This window comes from Dendrobates tinctorius, unplaced genomic scaffold (assembly GCF_039654945.1).
Source record: "Dendrobates tinctorius isolate UK_male_01 unplaced genomic scaffold, ASM3965494v1 ptg000257l, whole genome shotgun sequence".
NCBI lineage: Eukaryota > Metazoa > Chordata > Amphibia > Anura > Dendrobatidae > Dendrobates > Dendrobates tinctorius.
The window spans coordinates 1,892,995-1,912,092 of record NW_027361924.1 but is presented as its reverse complement, the minus strand read 5'-3'; the positions used below and the strand labels follow the sequence as shown (position 1 = coordinate 1,912,092).

The following is a 19,098-nucleotide window of genomic DNA, read 5'->3' as shown; positions in this document are numbered from 1 at the left end:
TCCTCTCCCTATTTTTCTGCGGCTGCTCTACCTCCATTATTTTGGACACTTACTTTACCTTAATGGAGAGATTTGACATTTATGATACAACCGTTTTTCATAGAGACGATACAGACACTGTAATTAGCCAGGTGATTACTTCCCCTATTGCCAAATTGTTCTGTACCATCCCCGATTTCCACTATATTGTGACATCCGTTTAGGCTTATGTGTAGGATGGGGTGGGGGTTAAAGAGCCAAAAAAATCCTGTTGCATTTCTCACCCCCGGCTGAGATCAGTTCAGGACCTAAATGAAGGCTCAGGAATGAGCTGGTTCTGGTTTTGTGTCTGAGCACCTGCAGGTGTCGAGGTTACTTTGAAAAGTATCTCTGTGCACCCGAGCCCGGCTTTCATCTGTATCAAAGCTATGCCCTGAAGCCCCTGGCCTCGCCAGGGTGCCCGCAGAAGGGAACCTGACCCATACTGATGGTAATTGAGTTATGTCTCCTATGGCGCCGGACACAATCCACTACAATCATCATTCTATGCAAAAGACATTTTTAAAGGCCACCAAACACCCTACACACATCCCTTTAAATTAAAGACATTTTTTTGTATTATCCAAATACTTTTAAAATAAAATAAATTTGCAAAAAAACCTATCATTCTTTTGTGAGCAGCTCATTTACAAACGTTTCTGTCTCCATGGTAACAGACTACAAACAAACGCTATGTAGTCTGATCTTGAAGTCATTCTCTCCCCATCCGTCCTAACTTCTGGCTAGCATCAATATCATAGGGCTGCAAGGCGTAGATGGAAAATGTAAGGGATTGTGACTGCAGAATCTGACTGCCCGTGCTGTGTTGTAGTCACTGTGGCCGCACGTAGGGCTGCAGACATGAAACCATAGAACATTTTTGTAATCGTTGCCTTTTACAAAAAGTTGCACTTGAATAAAGATAGTATGGACAGCGGGTGTCCTCTTGAGACAACTCTTTTAAGTGATATCATTACACAAGGAGTGATGACATCACTACATTCAGTCCAGGAGCTGAAGGCGCATCATGTACCTGTTTATCCTAGAAATTACTACAGCTGATCTGTACGGTCTCCAGTATCTATGTTTGCAGTACAGGTCAGGTCAGTGCCCGCTTTGCGGTACAGGTCAGTGCCCGCTGTGCGGTACAGGTCAGTGCCTGCTGTGCGGTACGGGTCAGTGCCTGCTGTGCAGTACGGGTCAGTGCCTGCTGTGCAGTACAGGTCAGTGCCTGCTGTGCAGTACGGGTCAGTGCCTGCTGTGCAGTACAGGTCAGTGCCTGCTGTGCGGTACGGGTCAGTGCCTGCTGTGCAGTACGGGTCAGTGCCTGCTGTGCAGTACAGGTCAGTGCCTGCTGTGCAGTACAGGTCAGTGCCTGCTGTGCAGTACGGGTCAGTGCCTGCTGTGCGGTACAGGTCAGTGCCTACTGTGCAGTACAGGTCAGTGCCTACTGTGCAGTACGGGTCAGTGCCTGCTGTGCAGTACGGGTCAGTGCCTGCTCTGCAGTACGGGTCAGTGCCTGCTGTGCGGTACGGGTCAGTGCCTGCTGTGCAGTACGGGTCAGTGCCTGCTGTGCGGTACGGGTCAGTGCCTGCTGTGCGGTACGGGTCAGTGCCTGCTGTGCGGTACGGGTCAGTGCCTACTGTGCAGTACAGGTCAGTGCCTACTGTGCAGTACGGGTCAGTGCCTGCTGTGCAGTACGGGTCAGTGCCTGCTCTGCAGTACGGGTCAGTGCCTGCTGTGCGGTACGGGTCAGTGCCTGCTGTGCAGTACGGGTCAGTGCCTGCTGTGCGGTACGGGTCAGTGCCTGCTGTGCGGTACGGGTCAGTGCCTGCTGTGCGGTACGGGTCAGTGCCTGCTGTGCGGTACGGGTCAGTGCCTGCTGTGCAGTACAGGTCAGTGCCTGCTGTGCAGTACAGGTCAGTGCCTGCTGTGCAGTACGGGTCAGTGCCTGCTGTGCGGTACGGGTCAGTGCCTGCTGTGCGGTACAGGTCAGTGCCTACTGTGCAGTACAGGTCAGTGCCTACTGTGCAGTACGGGTCAGTGCCTGCTGTGCAGTACAGGTCAGTGCAATACAGATCAGTGCCTGCTGTGCAGTACAGGTCAGTGCAATACAGATCAGTGCCTGCTGTGCAGTACAGGTCAGTGCAGGTCAGTGCCTGCTGTGCGGTACAGGTCAGTGCAGTACAGGTCAGTGCCTGCTGTGCGGTACAGGTCAGTGCCTGCTGTGCGGTACAGGTCAGTGCCTGCTTTGCGGTACTGGTCAGTGCCTGCTTTGCGGTACAGGTCAGTGCCTGCTTTGCGGTACAGGTCAGTGCCTGCTTTGCGGTACAGGTCAGTGCCTGCTGTGCGGTACCGGTCAGTGCCTGCTGTGCGGTACAGGTCAGTGCCTGCTGTGCGGTACAGGTCAGTGCCTGCTTTTTGCGGTACAGGTCAGTGCCTGCTTTTTGCGGTACAGGTCAGTGCCTGCTTTTTGCGGTACAGGTCAGTGCCTGCTTTTTGCGGTACAGGTCAGTGCCTGCTGTGCGGTACAGGTCAGTGCCTGCTGTGCGGTACAGGTCAGTGCCTGCTGTGCGGTACAGGTCAGTGCCTGCTGTGCGGTACAGGTCAGTGCCTGCTTTGCGGTACAGGTCAGTGCCTGCTTTGCGGTACAGGTCAGTGCCTGCTTTGCGGTACAGGTCAGTGCCTGCTTTGCGGTACAGGTCAGTGCCTGCTTTGCGGTACAGGTCAGTGCCTGCTGTGCGGTACAGGTCAGTGCCTGCTGTGCGGTACAGGTCAGTGCCTGCTGTGCGGTACAGGTCAGTGCCTGCTGTGCGGTACAGGTCAGTGCCTGCTGTGCGGTACAGGTCAGTGCCTGCTGTGCGGTACAGGTCAGTGCCTGCCGTGCCGTACACTATGTAGAACGTGCAGTGTAGACCACATTCCCATGTCCTGCTGTCTGTAGATGTGACATACACATGTATATAAGTAGATGATGGAGATGTCCCTTGACGGTCGAGTCTTCTCCTCCCAGGACATCTTCTTGTCTGACCCCCAGCCTCCTCACATGTCCCGGCAGCCGTCCGTTCTCCTCTCATCACGTCTTTGCTTTCTCCTCCCGAGGACACATGAAGATGCCGACGTTCAGTCATTTGTTGTTTCCTGGTGCAGGGCCCTGTGTACAGTGACTGAGAAGGACATACACAAAAAAATAATTGTTTTCGGGCCTAAAACCAGGAAAAACTGCTTTTCCAAATTAATCCACAGAGAGCAATGAATCCCCAGCATTTCATAGCACACTTCATAAAACTCCAGTCATAATCCATAAAAGTGACATTATTAGATTAAAACCTTGGCGCTCCTCTATAAGGTGCTCCCTCATTAGACATGCCGTGGTTTTATAACCTCGCAGCACCTACCCAATTACCCCGATTAATGCTGTGCCTAATGAATACAGCCGGGCGAGTACCAGCACCTTTACGTCTTGGGTGCAGATCCTTCACCCACTCTAGACCCTCCCGTATGCTCGGCTGAGGAACTGTCAAATCCTCGAGAGCCTGGTCATTCCATATCATTAATGTCGTAGTGTCCCATAGACATACATCACCTATTGACCGAGGTCTAACTGATGAGACCCTCACTGATCACAAAAACGGGGTGTTCAAAGCCCCCGAAGTGAATCCAGCTGTCCTGAGCATGTGCGACCACCACTCCTATAGGCGGAGCTGAAACAGTGGTCGCCCATGCTCAGTAGTGCTCCCTGTTGTTTAAGGGGTTAACCCTTTAAGAAGGGAAATAAAATAAAAGTAACATCCTTACTTTAAAGGGGAAACTCATCGCCGGACCAGGGGATGGTGAGAAAAGTTATTTTTGTGGAGAGATTTTCTGAAATTGGAAAGCACCTTTAGGATTTCTGCAAATGACGACCCCCATACAATATTCAGCAGTTTTCAGAAAATGGACCCAAGATGACCAGCTATATCATCTGAGCCATCCATAGTGGAGGCAACACCTGATCAGTGGGAGTGAAAAGTTTCGGACCCCCACCGATGTGATATCGATGACCTATCCTAAGGATAAGTTATGAATATAATGGTAGAGGACAACCCCTTTAATCGCAGGAGGTCCTCATTTTTTGGCCAAAAATGAAGAGTGGCTTACAACGAGAGTCTCTTCCTCTGGAGGACCCGTCCTGTCCTGCATCACACAGAAAACCCATTGATTTGAATGGACACGGTGTAATACTTTATTTCCCCTGTGGGGGCAGTGCAGAGAGATTAAACACTTTACACCGGATTAGAAGTGACCCCTGACGGACGCATTTTTGAGACCCCTCTCAGTAGTGTGGCTGGTCCAAAGGGAGGCGTCCCTAAAAGATGAAGACATGGCTTATAAATAAGAAATATCTGCCAAAGTCTGACTCTTCACATTCCTGAGATCCCACATAAATCTGGGCTCACCTTAAGATGGCGACATCAATGATATGTGCGCCGGCGGCAGCGTGACGGAGGAACAATGTCCAGTCCGGGACTCGATGATCAGTATCTAATTACAAGATCAAAGCTCGTCAACGACTCCCGTATCTCACCTCATAGAAGAGGCTCCGAGACGTTCTCTGAAGATGTCTCTCCGGTCACGTCATTTATCATCATCCTGCATCCACAACCAGGATTTATGGTGACACCGCGCAATTATCTATGCCACAGATATGGAAATCAAGTCCAGGTTTCAAGATGGAAGACAGATGAGCGGTTGGAGGGGGGTCCTCCAAGAATTGCTCAGTATCAGCAAGGAATAGGGACTGTAAGGGGCTCCACTAAAGTAAATGGGGCTAAGCCGCAATACCACAACCTGTGCCGCTGTGAGAAGGAGGCGGCCATGTTTTATCACTTTAGGTAACACCTTTTCAAAAGACGTAGGTTATGAAACCCACAGACTAGTGGTAGATAATTCCAGTATACGGCAGGTCTTGTGGGGTGTTCCCTGTATACTGCAGGTCTTGTGGGGTGTTCCCTGTATACGGCAGGTCTTGTGGGGTGTTCCCGGTATACAGCAGGTCTTTTGGGGTGTTCCTTGTATACGGCAGGTCTTGTGGGGTGTTCCCGGTATACAGCAGGTCTTGTGGGGTGTTCCCTGTATACGGCAGGTCTTATGGGGTGTTCCCGGGAAACAGCAGGTCTTGTGGGGTGTTCCCTGTATACGGCAGGTCTTGTGGGGTGTTCCCGGTATACAGCAGGTCTTTTGGGGTGTTCCTTGTATACGGCAGGTCTTGTGGGGTGTTCCCGGTATACAGCAGGTCTTGTGGGGTGTTCCCTGTATACGGCAGGTCTTATGGGGTGTTCCCGGGAAACAGCAGGTCTTGTGGGGTGTTCCCTGTATACGGCAGGTCTTGTGGGGTGTTCCCGGTATACAGCAGGTCTTGTGGGGTGTTCCCTGTATACGGCAGGTCTTGTGGGATGTTCCCTGTATACGGCAGGTCTTGTGGGGTGTTCCCTGTATACTGCAGGTCTTGTGGGGTGTTCCCTGTATACGGCAGCTCTTGTGGGGTGTTCCCAGTATACGGCAGGTCTTGTGGGGTATTCCCGGTATATGGCAGGTCTTGTGGGGTGTTCCCTGTATACGGCAGCTCTTGTGGGGTGTTCCCGGCATACTGCAGGTCTTGTGGGGTGTTCCCGGTATACAGCAGGTCTTGTGGGGTGTTCCCTGTATACGGCAGGTCTTGTGGGGTGTTCCCTGTATACGGCAGGTCTTGTGGGGTGTTTCCTGTATACAACAGGTCTAGTGGGGTGTTCCCAGTATACGGCAGGTCTTGTGAGGTGTTCCCAGTATACAGCAGGTCTTGTAGGGTGTTCCTGGTATACAGCAGGTCTTGTGGGGTGTTCCCTGTATACAGCAGGTCTTGTGGGGTGTTCCCGGTAAACGGCGGGTCTTTGTGGGGTGTTCTCTGTATACGGCAGGTCTTGTGGGGTGTTCCCTGTATATGGCAGGTCTTGTGGGGTGTTCCCAGTATACAGCAGGTCTTGTGGGGTGTTCCCTGTATATGGCAGGTCTTGTGGGGTGTTCCCAGTATACAGCAGGTCTTGTGGGGTGTTCCCAGTATACAGCAGGTCTTGTGGGTTGTTCCCGGTATACAGCAGGTCTTGTGCAGTGTTCCCTGTATATGGCAGGTCTTGTGGGGTGTTCCCGGTATACGGCAGGTCTTGTGGGGTGTTCCCGGTAAACGGCGGGTCTTTGTGGGGTGTTCTCTGTATACGGCGGGTCTTGTGGGGTGTTCCCAGTATATGGCAGGTCTTGTGGGGTGTTCCCAGTATACAGCAGGTCTTGTGCAGTGTTCCCTGTATATGGCAGGTCTTGTGGGGTGTTCCCGGTATACAGCAGGTCTTGTGCAGTGTTCCCTGTATATGGCAGGTCTTGTGGGGTGTTCCCGGTATACAGCAGGTCTTGTGCAGTGTTCCCTGTATATGGCAGGTCTTGTGGGGTGTTCTCTGTACACGTCAGGTCTTTTGTGGTGTTCCCGATATACGGCAGGTCTTGTGGGGTGGAGTGTTCGTGGTAGAAGCGGATCTATTTTGGTACTCCCGTTGTATATCGGGTCTGGTTCGGTACTCCCGTTGTATATCGGGTCTGGTTCGGTACTCCCATTATATATCGAGTCTGGTTCGGTGCTCCTGGTATACAGTGGGTCTTGTTCGGTACTCTAGGTTTGGTTCGGTACTCCTGGTACACAAAGGGTCTGGTTCGGTACTCCAGTATTCAGCTGGTCTGGTTCGGTACTCCGGTATACAGCGGGTCTGGTTCACTACTCCTGGTATACAGCGGGTCTCCTGATGTTGCCTATAATGTTTATGTACGTCACTTACCAGTTATAATAAGTTGACCTTTATGTGTACTGTCTCTTTAAGGATGACAGCATGGCCATACTGTCAGTGCCCCGGTGTCCTCCGTGACCAGTGCCGCCACTATTTATGATGCATATGGGAACCATACCGATATATTGCTCCTGTATAATTGTCAGGTTGCATTAAATGTCAATCTCTTGCCTGGCTGATTGCTCGCTCCCCGCCATGTTACCCCGGCCCATTAATGGCAGCAGTTAGACTACGAGCAGAGAGAGGAAATGCTCGTTATGGGGTTTCAGTCTGGAAATGAAGCGGCACGTCTTCCATCAGGGGCGTTATTGTTTCAGCAGCTTGTACGCCGCAGCCGCTTTATGGCTTCTGTTTGCTTTTATGGAGCAACATATTGAATTTTTCCCCTTGCTATTTCAGCTGACATACCCCCCTGGAAGGGGCAAGGGCTTGTAATACGATGGGGGTAATTGGTCAGCCATATTCCACCATCTCTTACCGTCTACAGACTGGAATCACCGCACGGGGACCACTCGTTAACGAGCCCGAGCGATTCATTATAGTGTGTATGATTACATGCCATGTTATGAGGGCAGTTACTGCTAACGGGGGGGAGGGCGAAAGCATTAGCAAGGAGCGTTTCACCTCTCAATATGGGCCCAACTCAAGGGTTTGGCTTTATTTCATAGTGGGGAATTTAAAAAATTTTTTTAAGGGGTTGTTTAAATTAGAAAACCCATTTTCCAAAAATCTATTAGGAAAATTTAAGTTCCGTAATAGACCCTCATTTATAACCTAGAGCATGACAGCAAGAAAAATCCTGCAGAAGTGTATATCAGCTGTAATCTATGGAGGAACCTGGCAGCAAGTGTGCAATTTCCCAACAGCACTCCCGCAGGAGGACTGAGGAATTGCATCTGCATCTCCCATTGAATTTAAAGCGGGATTTAATAAAAAGACATATAAATGCATAAATAAAAATGTGTCTAACAGAGGTGAAAAATTAAAAATAGCTGATACCCACCCCTTTAATGCCTCACAACTCCAATGCTGGTCTCCATTGGTTCATGGTTACTTCCAATCTCCTGACCGCTGATTTGGGCAGAGATGTTGGCGTGCTTGTGTGATGTTATCACTGCAGGGAAGTAAGCAAAGACCAACTGAGTCTTTGAATCTCCATCAAAAAGATTGAAATTGTAAGTATTGGTTTATTTATTATTTATTATTTTTTTTTTTTACAAAATATTCTAATCCTTTAATTTCAATAAGAGATACGGTTTGTAATGCCTCATATGTCCTGCGGGAGTGCTGCAGGGAAACCGATCACTTGTCACCGAGGTCACAGGAGGTTTCACCCTTTATGCTTCACCCCGGGTGACTTTTGTGACCGTTTTCTTATTATACTTGGTTGTTTTTCTTTTGGATTTTGTGGAAATTCTCCCTACCAAGGATATATCAGTGTTTTTTTTTTTTTTTTTCTTGGGCAGAGTCTCTTTACATTCTTCTTCCTCAGCGGGAGAGAAGAGCAGTTACATAATTGATCAGCACTCGCCGTCATCGGCACGCAGCTCTCCTTCCAGTCTCCCCTGCCGCTGTGAGTGTTTCCTTTGTTTGTGGATGCCACCTTCACAAGTCATTATACTTATCCTTCGCATATTGCCTGGGCATGAGATTCATACTCCTCCCCTTAAGCCATCCTCTAGGTCTAGAATCAATTTTAGGGGGGAGTGTTCCTTTAAAAATACCGTATATTGTGAAGGTACTTTTGTTGTTCTTCCAGCTCTACCTTCCTCAACATGTCTAAAGAGGCATCCAAACGCCGACCACCCCCCCCCCCCCAATCTGCAGCAGGGTATAGTAAGGATCTGCAGGATCAGACTACACAAATGGTTTGTTTGTATTCTATAACCATGGAGACACATCGATCTGCATAGGAGCTGTAGACACAAAACGGGAGGAGATTTTTATATGTGCACTCCTGCTTCTTATTTTGGAGGCTCTTTGGTCTTCTTCTTTGGTGTTGAGCTGACCATAAAAGTCGTCCTGGATGCTATATTTATGCGCGTATGCTAATTGATTTTCCTTTACAGTATTTATACTAATTAGCCAGTTCTTAAAGGGGTTTTCTCATCATATGGTCGTTTTGATTTTACCACCACTTCATGATCAGTGGGGTCTGGACTGATCCTGAGAATGAAGGTCTGGCTCCTCCGGCACTTTTCCATTTAGGATTTGGTTTTGCCGGGTTCTCCTGATCCAGGGCCCCAATCTTGGGGGCAGCAGCAGCGTGGTTGTGCATGGAAAAGCAAAAATGGGGCACAGCACTACACCAGGACTGAGGGTCCTTCATCGTCAGCATTGGTGGAGGTCTGAGGAGGTCATAAGGTGACGGCATATATTTTGTAATATTAGAATACCCATTTATTTCCCAAATTGAAAGCCATCCCAAGTCAATAGGATAAGGGATAGCTTACTGATCGCCGGGGGTCCCGTCTTGAAAGGGGTGAAGCTGCGGGTGCACCATTCATTGGAAAATGCACAAGATCCCCATTCCCACCCTCATGATCTTGGCCTGTGCGGTGGTGACCATATTTCCGGCGATCACCTGGTGTTGGATTCTACTTTTTCAGGCAGCAATCTCCTCTCCACTCAAAAAAGGGGTGCTATAGAGCGCAGTGTTTTGGGACCCAATGCCGCTTTCTCGAGTGGTCAGAACCGCAGCAGTCAGTTATTTCCTATCGTAAGGATAGGGGTTAACGTTGGAACAATGGGGGGGTTTATGGAGTACTGAAGATAAGCCGAGTCTCCAGGAGCAGGTGAAAAAGATGAATTTATACCTATAAATGTGACTTTTTGCCCGGGAAGGGTTAAGGACCGTGGTGCAATTACGAGGTGTCTGCTGAGAGAACTCACCACCCACTGGTAGGGTGGGAGCCTGTGAATCAGCTGCCGAGCCCCCTTCTGCTGGCCGCGGAGCAGACCCCGGAGCCGATATTCCAAACTGCCCAGCCCAGAGCTAGCATCGTGTCAAATTAATGGCTGTGACTTTGACATATCCCAGCCAGGAAAGCCCTCCATTAAAAAGAAAAACCCGAAAGCCCCACAAGTGCCCCTGGCATTCTGCTCACAGTTTGTCTGTTTTGGCCCCAAATGATGGAATAAGATTAATCTTGAGAAATTTGACATGAGCAAGAAACAACTTTATTTTTTTTTCTCTTCTTGCTTTTATTACCCGATTTCACAGTCAACACGTTTAGTGTTAACCCTGTCATTACTGGGGGGGGGGCTTTGTAGTGGAAAATGTAGTTGGAAAAGTATCTTCCCACAATGATTGGTCGACTTAAGATGGCGGCAACTAGTATAATTGGATCAGGACCGTTGACATTGACCCGGGGTGCTCAAAAGAGTTGGGCGGTACTGTGAGACCCCCCAATGTCAAGGTAGGCATCTGCACACACTTAATGTGTCCCTATTGGACAGAGCCGTGACCCTTTTTTCCTCCGTCTCCAGAGGGTTTTCCAGCACCTCTCATCTTGGACATCAGACTCTACATGCAATGCCGGATAACCCCTTTAAGGTGGCCATACACAATAGAAAAACATTATCCGAATTTTCCGCGACCACCCGACCTATCTTTATTCATCCTTATGCCGGAGAATCAAAGGCTCAGGCATATTAGAATTCAACATGTCTGATCCTTTTTAAGCTTCTGCCAGAGGCGTTTATGGGGAGTTTGGGAGAAATAACTCTCAGCCCAGTGAGCCCTTGGTCATCTGGTATTTCATGTTCATGGTCAACTTTTGTTCCCTACATTCGATTCAGGTTTGGTGGCTGCTGATCTCTTAAGGGATCATGAATGCTGAAAGCTGACATGCCCAACCATTCTTTCCCCCAACATTGCATCTATCTCGTCCACATTTTCTTCGAGTCCTCCATCCACCATTTTCCCCAAAACCCCTGATAGACCTTTCTGTGGTGGAGATCGGCCACCTCAAGGGAAAAAGATACTTTAAAGCCCCACATCGTTCTGATAGTACGGCTGACCCATGTCTCGAAGAATTCTTCATCTTCTACCGGGTGGACAATGACCATCTTGACTTCTCCATCTTTGACGTGCAATGTTCTGTTGGCCAATATCTGGCCAACGCTTGGCGTCCCCCAATACAGGTGACCCCAAGCTTCAGGCATAGTAGCAGCCTGAAAGTCAAGCAAGAAGGTGTAATTTCCCATCGACTCTTAAATCGTGTACTATGGCATAGAGGTCGGCCATTCCTTGCCTGGTCTTCACTTACGTGGATGGAAGACATGCGACCATGTCCTTTTAACAAGTGGTTTTCCATTCTTCATGCCTACAGACCTCTCCGCTCTCTCTTTTTTACTAGGTGCTTCTGATCCTCAGCGGCAACCTCAGCTTCCTAAACTGGCTGACCATCGTGCCAAGTATCGCCTGTTTTGATGATGCCAGCCTCAGCTTCCTGTTCAGCAGCAAGGATGGGTCAGCAAAACACCAAGTGTCCAAAATCCAGAGCCAGACGTCAGCTGGAGAGCGGCCAACCAGAAGCTACGGTGAGTCGTCCAATGGACCGATGCGCTAATGACGGTGTTATGGGGGGGGGCCCTCTTGTTATCAAAACCATCCAATAATTTGTGTTTGTATCTCAAAAGATAACAGTGAAAAAAATATAATAAAAATTCCAAGATCTCGTCCAGCCTCACACGGATTGTAATGTCTGAACCTATGGGGTTCTGTTTCGTATTTTTAGATCTATTTTTTCCTCATATAGCGCTTCCTTTAATCCCGTCACATTCTCAGTTTATAACATTATGGCTCCCTACAGCCACCACTAGAGGGAGCTCCTTGCATACAGATTTATACACCCATCACAATAGGGAGCTCACTACATCTAGATTCATACACCCACCACTAGGGGGAGCTCACTACATACAGATTTATACAGCCACCACTAGGGGGAGCTCACTACTTACAGATTTCTACAGCTACAGTACCACAGAACTCAATAATAATTCATAAATCAGTGGCGGTTGCTGGTATGGAATAGATTTAATAGAGCAGTTATCCCCCTGCATGCAGGACTATAATATTGTCCCATCTTTAAAATAGGCAATTCACATGACCACAAATTCCCCAAAATTAAAGGACAGGCCGTCCATATTATAGATCTATTACAGCCCCCTGGGGCACTGGCACATGAGGGGGATGGACGCTTTGTCTAAACAAAAATGAAATATATGGAAGATGGATGCATTAGAGGAAGAATAAGACGAAAGTGGGTCAGATTATCAGGTGTAAACCTTGACAGGTGTAAATACTGCCCTACAGTGCTGTCACCTCCATACACGGCAAGTATAAAAAGAATACTTCCCTACAGTGCTGTCACCGCCATACACTGCAAGTATAAAAAGAATACTGCCCTACAGTGCTGTCACCGCCATACACTGCAAGTATAAAAAGAATACTGACCTACAGTGCTGTCACCGCCATACACTACAAGTATAAAAAGAATTCTGCCCTACAGTGCTGTCACTGCCATACACTACAAATATCATAAAAAGAATACTGCCCTACAGTGCTGTCACCACCATACACTACAAATATCATAAAAACAATTCTGCCCTACAGTGCTGTCACCGCCATACACTACAAATATCATAAAAAGAATACTGCCCTACAGTGCTGTCACCACCATACACTACAAATATCATAAAAAGAATTCTGCCCTACAGTGCTGTCACCGCCATACACTACAAATATCATAAAAAGAATTCTGCCCTACAGTGCTGTCACCGCCATACACTACAAATATCATAAAAAGAATTCTGCCCTACAGTGCTGTCACTGCCATACAATACAAATATCATAAAAAGAATTCTGCCCTACAGTGCTGTCACCACCATACACTACAAATATCATAAAAAGAATTCTGCCCTACAGTGCTGTCACCTCCATACACTACAAATATCATAAAAAGAATTCTGCCCTACAGTGCTGTCACCACCATACACTACAAATATCATAAAAAGAATTCTGCCCTACAGTGCTGTCACCTCCATACACTACAAATATCATAAAAAGAATTCTGCCCTACAGTGCTGTCACCACCATACACTGCAAATATCATAAAAAGAATTCTGCCCTACAGTGCTGTCACCGCCATACACTACAAATATCATAAAAAGAATTCTGCCCTACAGTGCTGTCACTGCCATACAATACAAATATCATAAAAAGAATTCTGCCCTACAGCGCTGTCACCACCATACACTGCAAATATCATAAAAAGAATTCTGCCCTACAGTGCTGTCACCGCCATACACTACAAATATCATAAAAAGAATTCTGCCCTACAGTGCTGTCACTGCCATACAATACAAATATCATAAAAAGAATTCTGCCCTACAGTGCTGTCACCTCCATTCACTACAAATATAAAAAGAATTCTGCCCTACAGTGCTGTCACTGCCATACACTACAAATATCATAAAAAGAATACTGCCCTACAGTGCTGTCACCACCATACACTACAAATATCATAAAAAGAATTCTGCCCTACAGTGCTGTCACCACCATACACTACAAATATCATAAAAAGAATACTGCCCTACAGTGCTGTCACCACCATACACTACAAATATCATAAAAAGAATTCTGCCCTACAGTGCTGTCACCGCCATACACTACAAATATCATAAAAAGAATTCTGCCCTACAGTGCTGTCACTGCCATACAATACAAATATCATAAAAAGAATTCTGCCCTACAGTGCTGTCACCGCCATACTCTGCAAAGATCATAAAAAGAATACTGCCCTACAGTGCTGTCACCGCCATACACTGCAAATATAATAAAAAGAATTCTGCCCTACAGTGCTGTCACCTCCATACACTACAAATATAAAAAGAATTCTGCCCTACAGTGCTGTCACCGCCATAGACTACAAGTATCATAAAAAGAATTCTGCCCTACAGTGCTGTTACCGCCATACTCTGCAAAGATCATAAAAAGAATACTGCCCTACAGTGCTGTCACCGCCATACACTGCAAATATAATAAAAAGAATTCTGCCCTACAGTGCTGTCACCACCATACACTACAAATATCATAAAAAGAATACTGCCCTACAGTGCTGTCACCACCATACACTACAAATATCATAAAAAGAATTCTGCCCTACAGTGCTGTCACCGCCATACACTACAAATATCATAAAAAGAATTCTGCCCTACAGTGCTGTCACTGCCATACAATACAAATATCATAAAAAGAATTCTGCCCTACAGTGCTGTCACCGCCATACTCTGCAAAGATCATAAAAAGAATACTGCCCTACAGTGCTGTCACCGCCATACACTGCAAATATAATAAAAAGAATTCTGCCCTACAGTGCTGTCACCTCCATACACTACAAATATAAAAAGAATTCTGCCCTACAGTGCTGTCACCGCCATACACTACAAGTATCATAAAAAGAATACTGTCCTACTGTGCTCTCACCGCCATACACTACAAGTATCATAAAAAGAATACTGCCCTACAGTGCTGTCACCTCCATGCACTGCAAATATCATAAAAAGAATTCTGCCCTACAGTGCTGTCACCGCCATACACTACAAATATCATAAAAAGAATTCTGCCCTACAGTGCTGTCACTGCCATACAATACAAATATCATAAAAAGAATTCTGCCCTACAGTGCTGTCACCGCCATACTCTGCAAAGATCATAAAAAGAATACTGCCCTACAGTGCTGTCACCGCCATACACTACAAATATAATAAAAAGAATTCTGCCCTACAGTGCTGTCACCTCCATACACTACAAATATAATAAAAAGAATTCTGCCCTACAGTGCTGTCACCGCCATAGACTACAAGTATCATAAAAAGAATTCTGCCCTACAATGCTGTCACCTCCATACACTACAAATATAAAAAGAATTCTGCCCTACAGTGCTGTCACCGCCATACACTACAAGTATCATAAAAAGAATACTGTCCTACTGTGCTCTCACCGCCATACACTACAAGTATCATAAAAAGAATACTGCCCTACAGTGCTGTCACCTCCATACACTGCAAATATCATAAAAAGAATTCTGCCCTACAGTGCTGTCACTGCCATACACTACAAATATCATAAAAAGAATACTGCCCTACAGTGCTGTCACCACCATACACTGCAAATATCATAAAAAGAATTCTGCCCTACAGTGCTGTCACCACCATACACTACAAATATCATAAAAAGAATACTGCCCTACAGTGCTGTCACCACCATACACTACAAATATCATAAAAATAATTCTGCCCTACAGTGCTGTCACCACCATACACTACAAATATCATAAAAAGAATACTGCCCTACAGTGCTGTCACCGCCATACACTACAAATATCATAAAAAGAATACTGCCCTACAGTGCTGTCACTGCCATACACTACAAATATCATAAAAAGAATACTGCCCTACAGTGCTGTCACTGCCATACACTACAAATATCATAAAAAGAATACTGCCCTACAGTGCTGTCACCTCCATACACTGAAAATATCATAAAAAGAATTCTGCCCTACAGTGCTGTCACCGCCATACACTGCAAATATCATAAAAAGAATTCTGCCCTACAGTGCTGTCACCTCCATACACTACAAATATCATAAAAAGAATACTGCCCTACAGTGCTGTCACCGCCATACACTACAAGTATCATAAAAAGAATTCTGCCCTACAGTGCTGTCACCGCCATACACTGCAAATATCATAAAAAGAATACTGTCCTACAGTGCTGTCACTGCCATACACTGCAAATATCATAAAAAGAATACTGTCCTACAGTGCTGTCACCGCCATACACTGCAAATATCATAAAAAGAATTCTGCCCTACAGTGCTGTCACCGCCATACACTACAAATATCATAAAAAGAATACTGCCCTACAGTGCTGTCACTGCCATACACTACAAATATCATAAAAAGAATGCTGCCCTACAGTGCTGTCACCGCCATACACTGCAAATATCATAAAAAGAATACTGCCCTACAGTGCTGTCACCGCCATACTCTGCAAATATCATAAAAAGAATTCTGCCCTACAGTGCTGTCACCACTATACACTGCAAATATCATAAAAAGAATACTGCACTACAGTGCTGTCACCGCCATACACTGCAAATATCATAAAAAGAATACTGCCCTACAGTGCTGTCACTGCCATACACTACAAATATCATAAAAAGAATACTGCCCTACAGTGCTGTCACCGCCATACACTACAAATATAATAAAAAGAATACTGCCCTACAGTGCTGTCACCACCATACACTAACTACAAATATCATAAAAAGAATACTGCCCTACAGTGCTGTCACCACCATACACTACAAATATCATAAAAAGAATACTGCCCTACAGTTCTGTCACCACCATACACTACAAATATCATAAAAAGAATACTGCCCTACAGTGCTGTCACCGCCATACACTACAAATATCATAACACGAATACTGCCCTACAGTGCTGTCACCACCATACGCTACAAATATCATAAAAAGAATACTGCCCTACAGTGCTGTCACCGCCATACACTACAAATATCATAAAAAGAATACTGTCCTACAGTGCTGTCACCGCCATACTCTGCAAATATCATAAAAAGAATTCTGCCCTACAGTGCTGTCACCTCCATACACTACAAATATCATAAAAAGAATACTGCCCTACAGTGCTGTCACCTCCATACACTACAAATATCATAAAAAGAATACTGCCCTACAGTGCTGTCACCGCCATACACTGCAAATATCATAAAAAGAATTCTACCCTACAGTGCTGTCACCGCCATACACTGCAAATATCATAAAAAGAATTCTGCCCTACAGTGCTGTCACCGCCATACTCTGCAAATATCATAAAAAGAATACTGCCCTACAGTGCTGTCACCGCCATATACTGCAAATATCATAAAAAGAATACTGCCCTACAGTGCTGTCACCGCCATACACTGCAAATATCATAAAAAGAATTCTGCCCTACAGTGCTGTCACCGCCATACACTGCAAATATCATAAAAAGAATTCTGCCCTACAGTGCTGTGACCGCCATACACTGCAAATATCATAAAAAGAATACTGCCCTACAGTGCTGTCACCGCCATACACTGCAAATATCATAAAAAGAATTCTGCCCTACAGTGCTGTCACCACCATACACTGCAAATATCATAAAAAGAATTCTGCCCTACAATGCTGTCACCGCTATACACTGCAAATATCATAAAAAGAATTCTGCCCTACAGTGCTGTCACCGCCATACAGTACAAATATCATAAAAAGAATTCTGTCCTACAGTGCTGTCACCGCCATACGCTGCAAATATCATAAAAAGAATTCTGCCCTACAGTGCTGTCACCGCCATACAGTACAAATATCATAAAAAGAATTCTGCCCTACAGTGCTCTCACCGCCATACACTACAAATATCATAAAAAGAATACTGCCCTACATTGCTGTCACCGCCATACGCTACAAATATCATAAAGCGAATACTGCCCTACAGAGCTGTCACCGCCATACACTACAAATATAAAAATAATTCTGCCCTACAGTGCTGTCACCGCCATACACTACAAATATCATAAAAAGAATACTGTCCTACAGTGCTGTCACCGCCATACTCTGCAAATATCATAAATAGAATACTGCCCTACAGTGCTGTCACCTCCATACACTAAAAATATCATAAAAAGAATACTGCCCTACAGTGCGGTCATCGCCATACACTGCAAATATCATAAAAAGAATACTGTCCTACAGTGCTGTCACCGCCATACACTACAAATATCATAAAAAGAATACTGTCCTACAGTGCTGTCACCGCCATACTCTGCAAATATCATAAATAGAATACTGCCCTACAGTGCTGTCACCTCCATACACTACAAATATAAAAATAATTCTGCCCTACAGTGCTGTCACCTCCATACACTAAAAATATCATAAAAAGAATTCTGCCCTACAGTGCGGTCATCGCCATACACTGCAAATATCATAAAAAGAATACTGTCCTACAGTGCTGTCACCGCCATACTCTGCAAATATCATCATAAATAGAATACTTCCCTACAGTGCTGTCACCGCCATACTCTCCAAATATCATAAAAAGAATTCTGTCCTACAGTGCTGTCACCGCCATACACTACAAATTTAAAAAGAATTCTGCCCTACAGTGCTGTCACCGCCATACACTACAAATATCATAAAAAGAATACTGCCCTACAGTGCTGTCACCGCCATACACTACAAATTTAAAAAGAATTCTGCCCTACAGAGCTGTCACCTCCATACACTACAAATATCATAAAAAGAATACTGCCCTACAGTTCTGTCACCGCCATACACTACAAATATCATAAAAAGAATACTGCCCTACAGTGCTGTCACCGCCATACACTACAAATATCATAAAAAGAATACTGCCCTACTGTTCTGTCACCGCCATACACTACAAATTTAAAAAGAATTCTGCCCTACAGTGCTGTCACCTCCATACACTACAAATATCATAAAAAGAATTCTGCCCTACAGTGCTGTCACCGCCATACACTACAAATATCATAAAAAGAATTCTGCCCTACAGTGCTGTCACTGCCATACAATACAAATATCATAAAAAGAATTCTGCCCTACAGTGCTGTCACTGCCATACAATGCAAATATCATAAAAAGAATTCTGCCCTACAGTGCTGTCACCGCCATACTCTGCAAAGATCATAAAAAGAATACTGCCCTACAGTGCTGTCACCGCCATACACTGCAAATATAATAAAAAGAATTCTGCCCTACAGTGCTGTCACCACCATACACTACAAATATCATAAAAAGAATTCTGCCCTACAGTGCTGTCACCGCCATACACTACAAATATCATAAAAAGAATTCTGCCCTACAGTGCTGTCACTGCCATACAATACAAATATCATAAAAAGAATTCTGCCCTACAGTGCTGTCACCGCCATACTCTGCAAAGATCATAAAAAGAATACTGCCCTACAGTGCTGTCACCACCATACACTGCAAATATAATAAAAAGAATTCTGCCCTACAGTGCTGTCACCGCCATACTCTGCAAAGATCATAAAAAGAATACTGCCCTACAGTGCTGTCACCGCCATACACTGCAAATATAATAAAAAGAATTCTGCCCTACAGTGCTGTCACCTCCATACACTACAAATAT

General features: G+C 45.7%; 1 protein-coding gene across 2 annotated transcripts in view; it reads left to right on the top strand.

Annotated features, from left to right (window-relative positions):
* Positions 1-19,098, top strand: part of LMF1 (lipase maturation factor 1) — a 229,513-nt gene that overhangs the window by 157,396 nt on the left and 53,019 nt on the right. For both annotated transcript variants that reach the window (XM_073558439.1, XM_073558440.1), the window contains one exon: positions 11,228-11,411. In XM_073558439.1, coding sequence (XP_073414540.1) covers positions 11,228-11,411 — 184 coding nt within the window. The remainder of the gene's footprint in view (positions 1-11,227; positions 11,412-19,098) is intronic.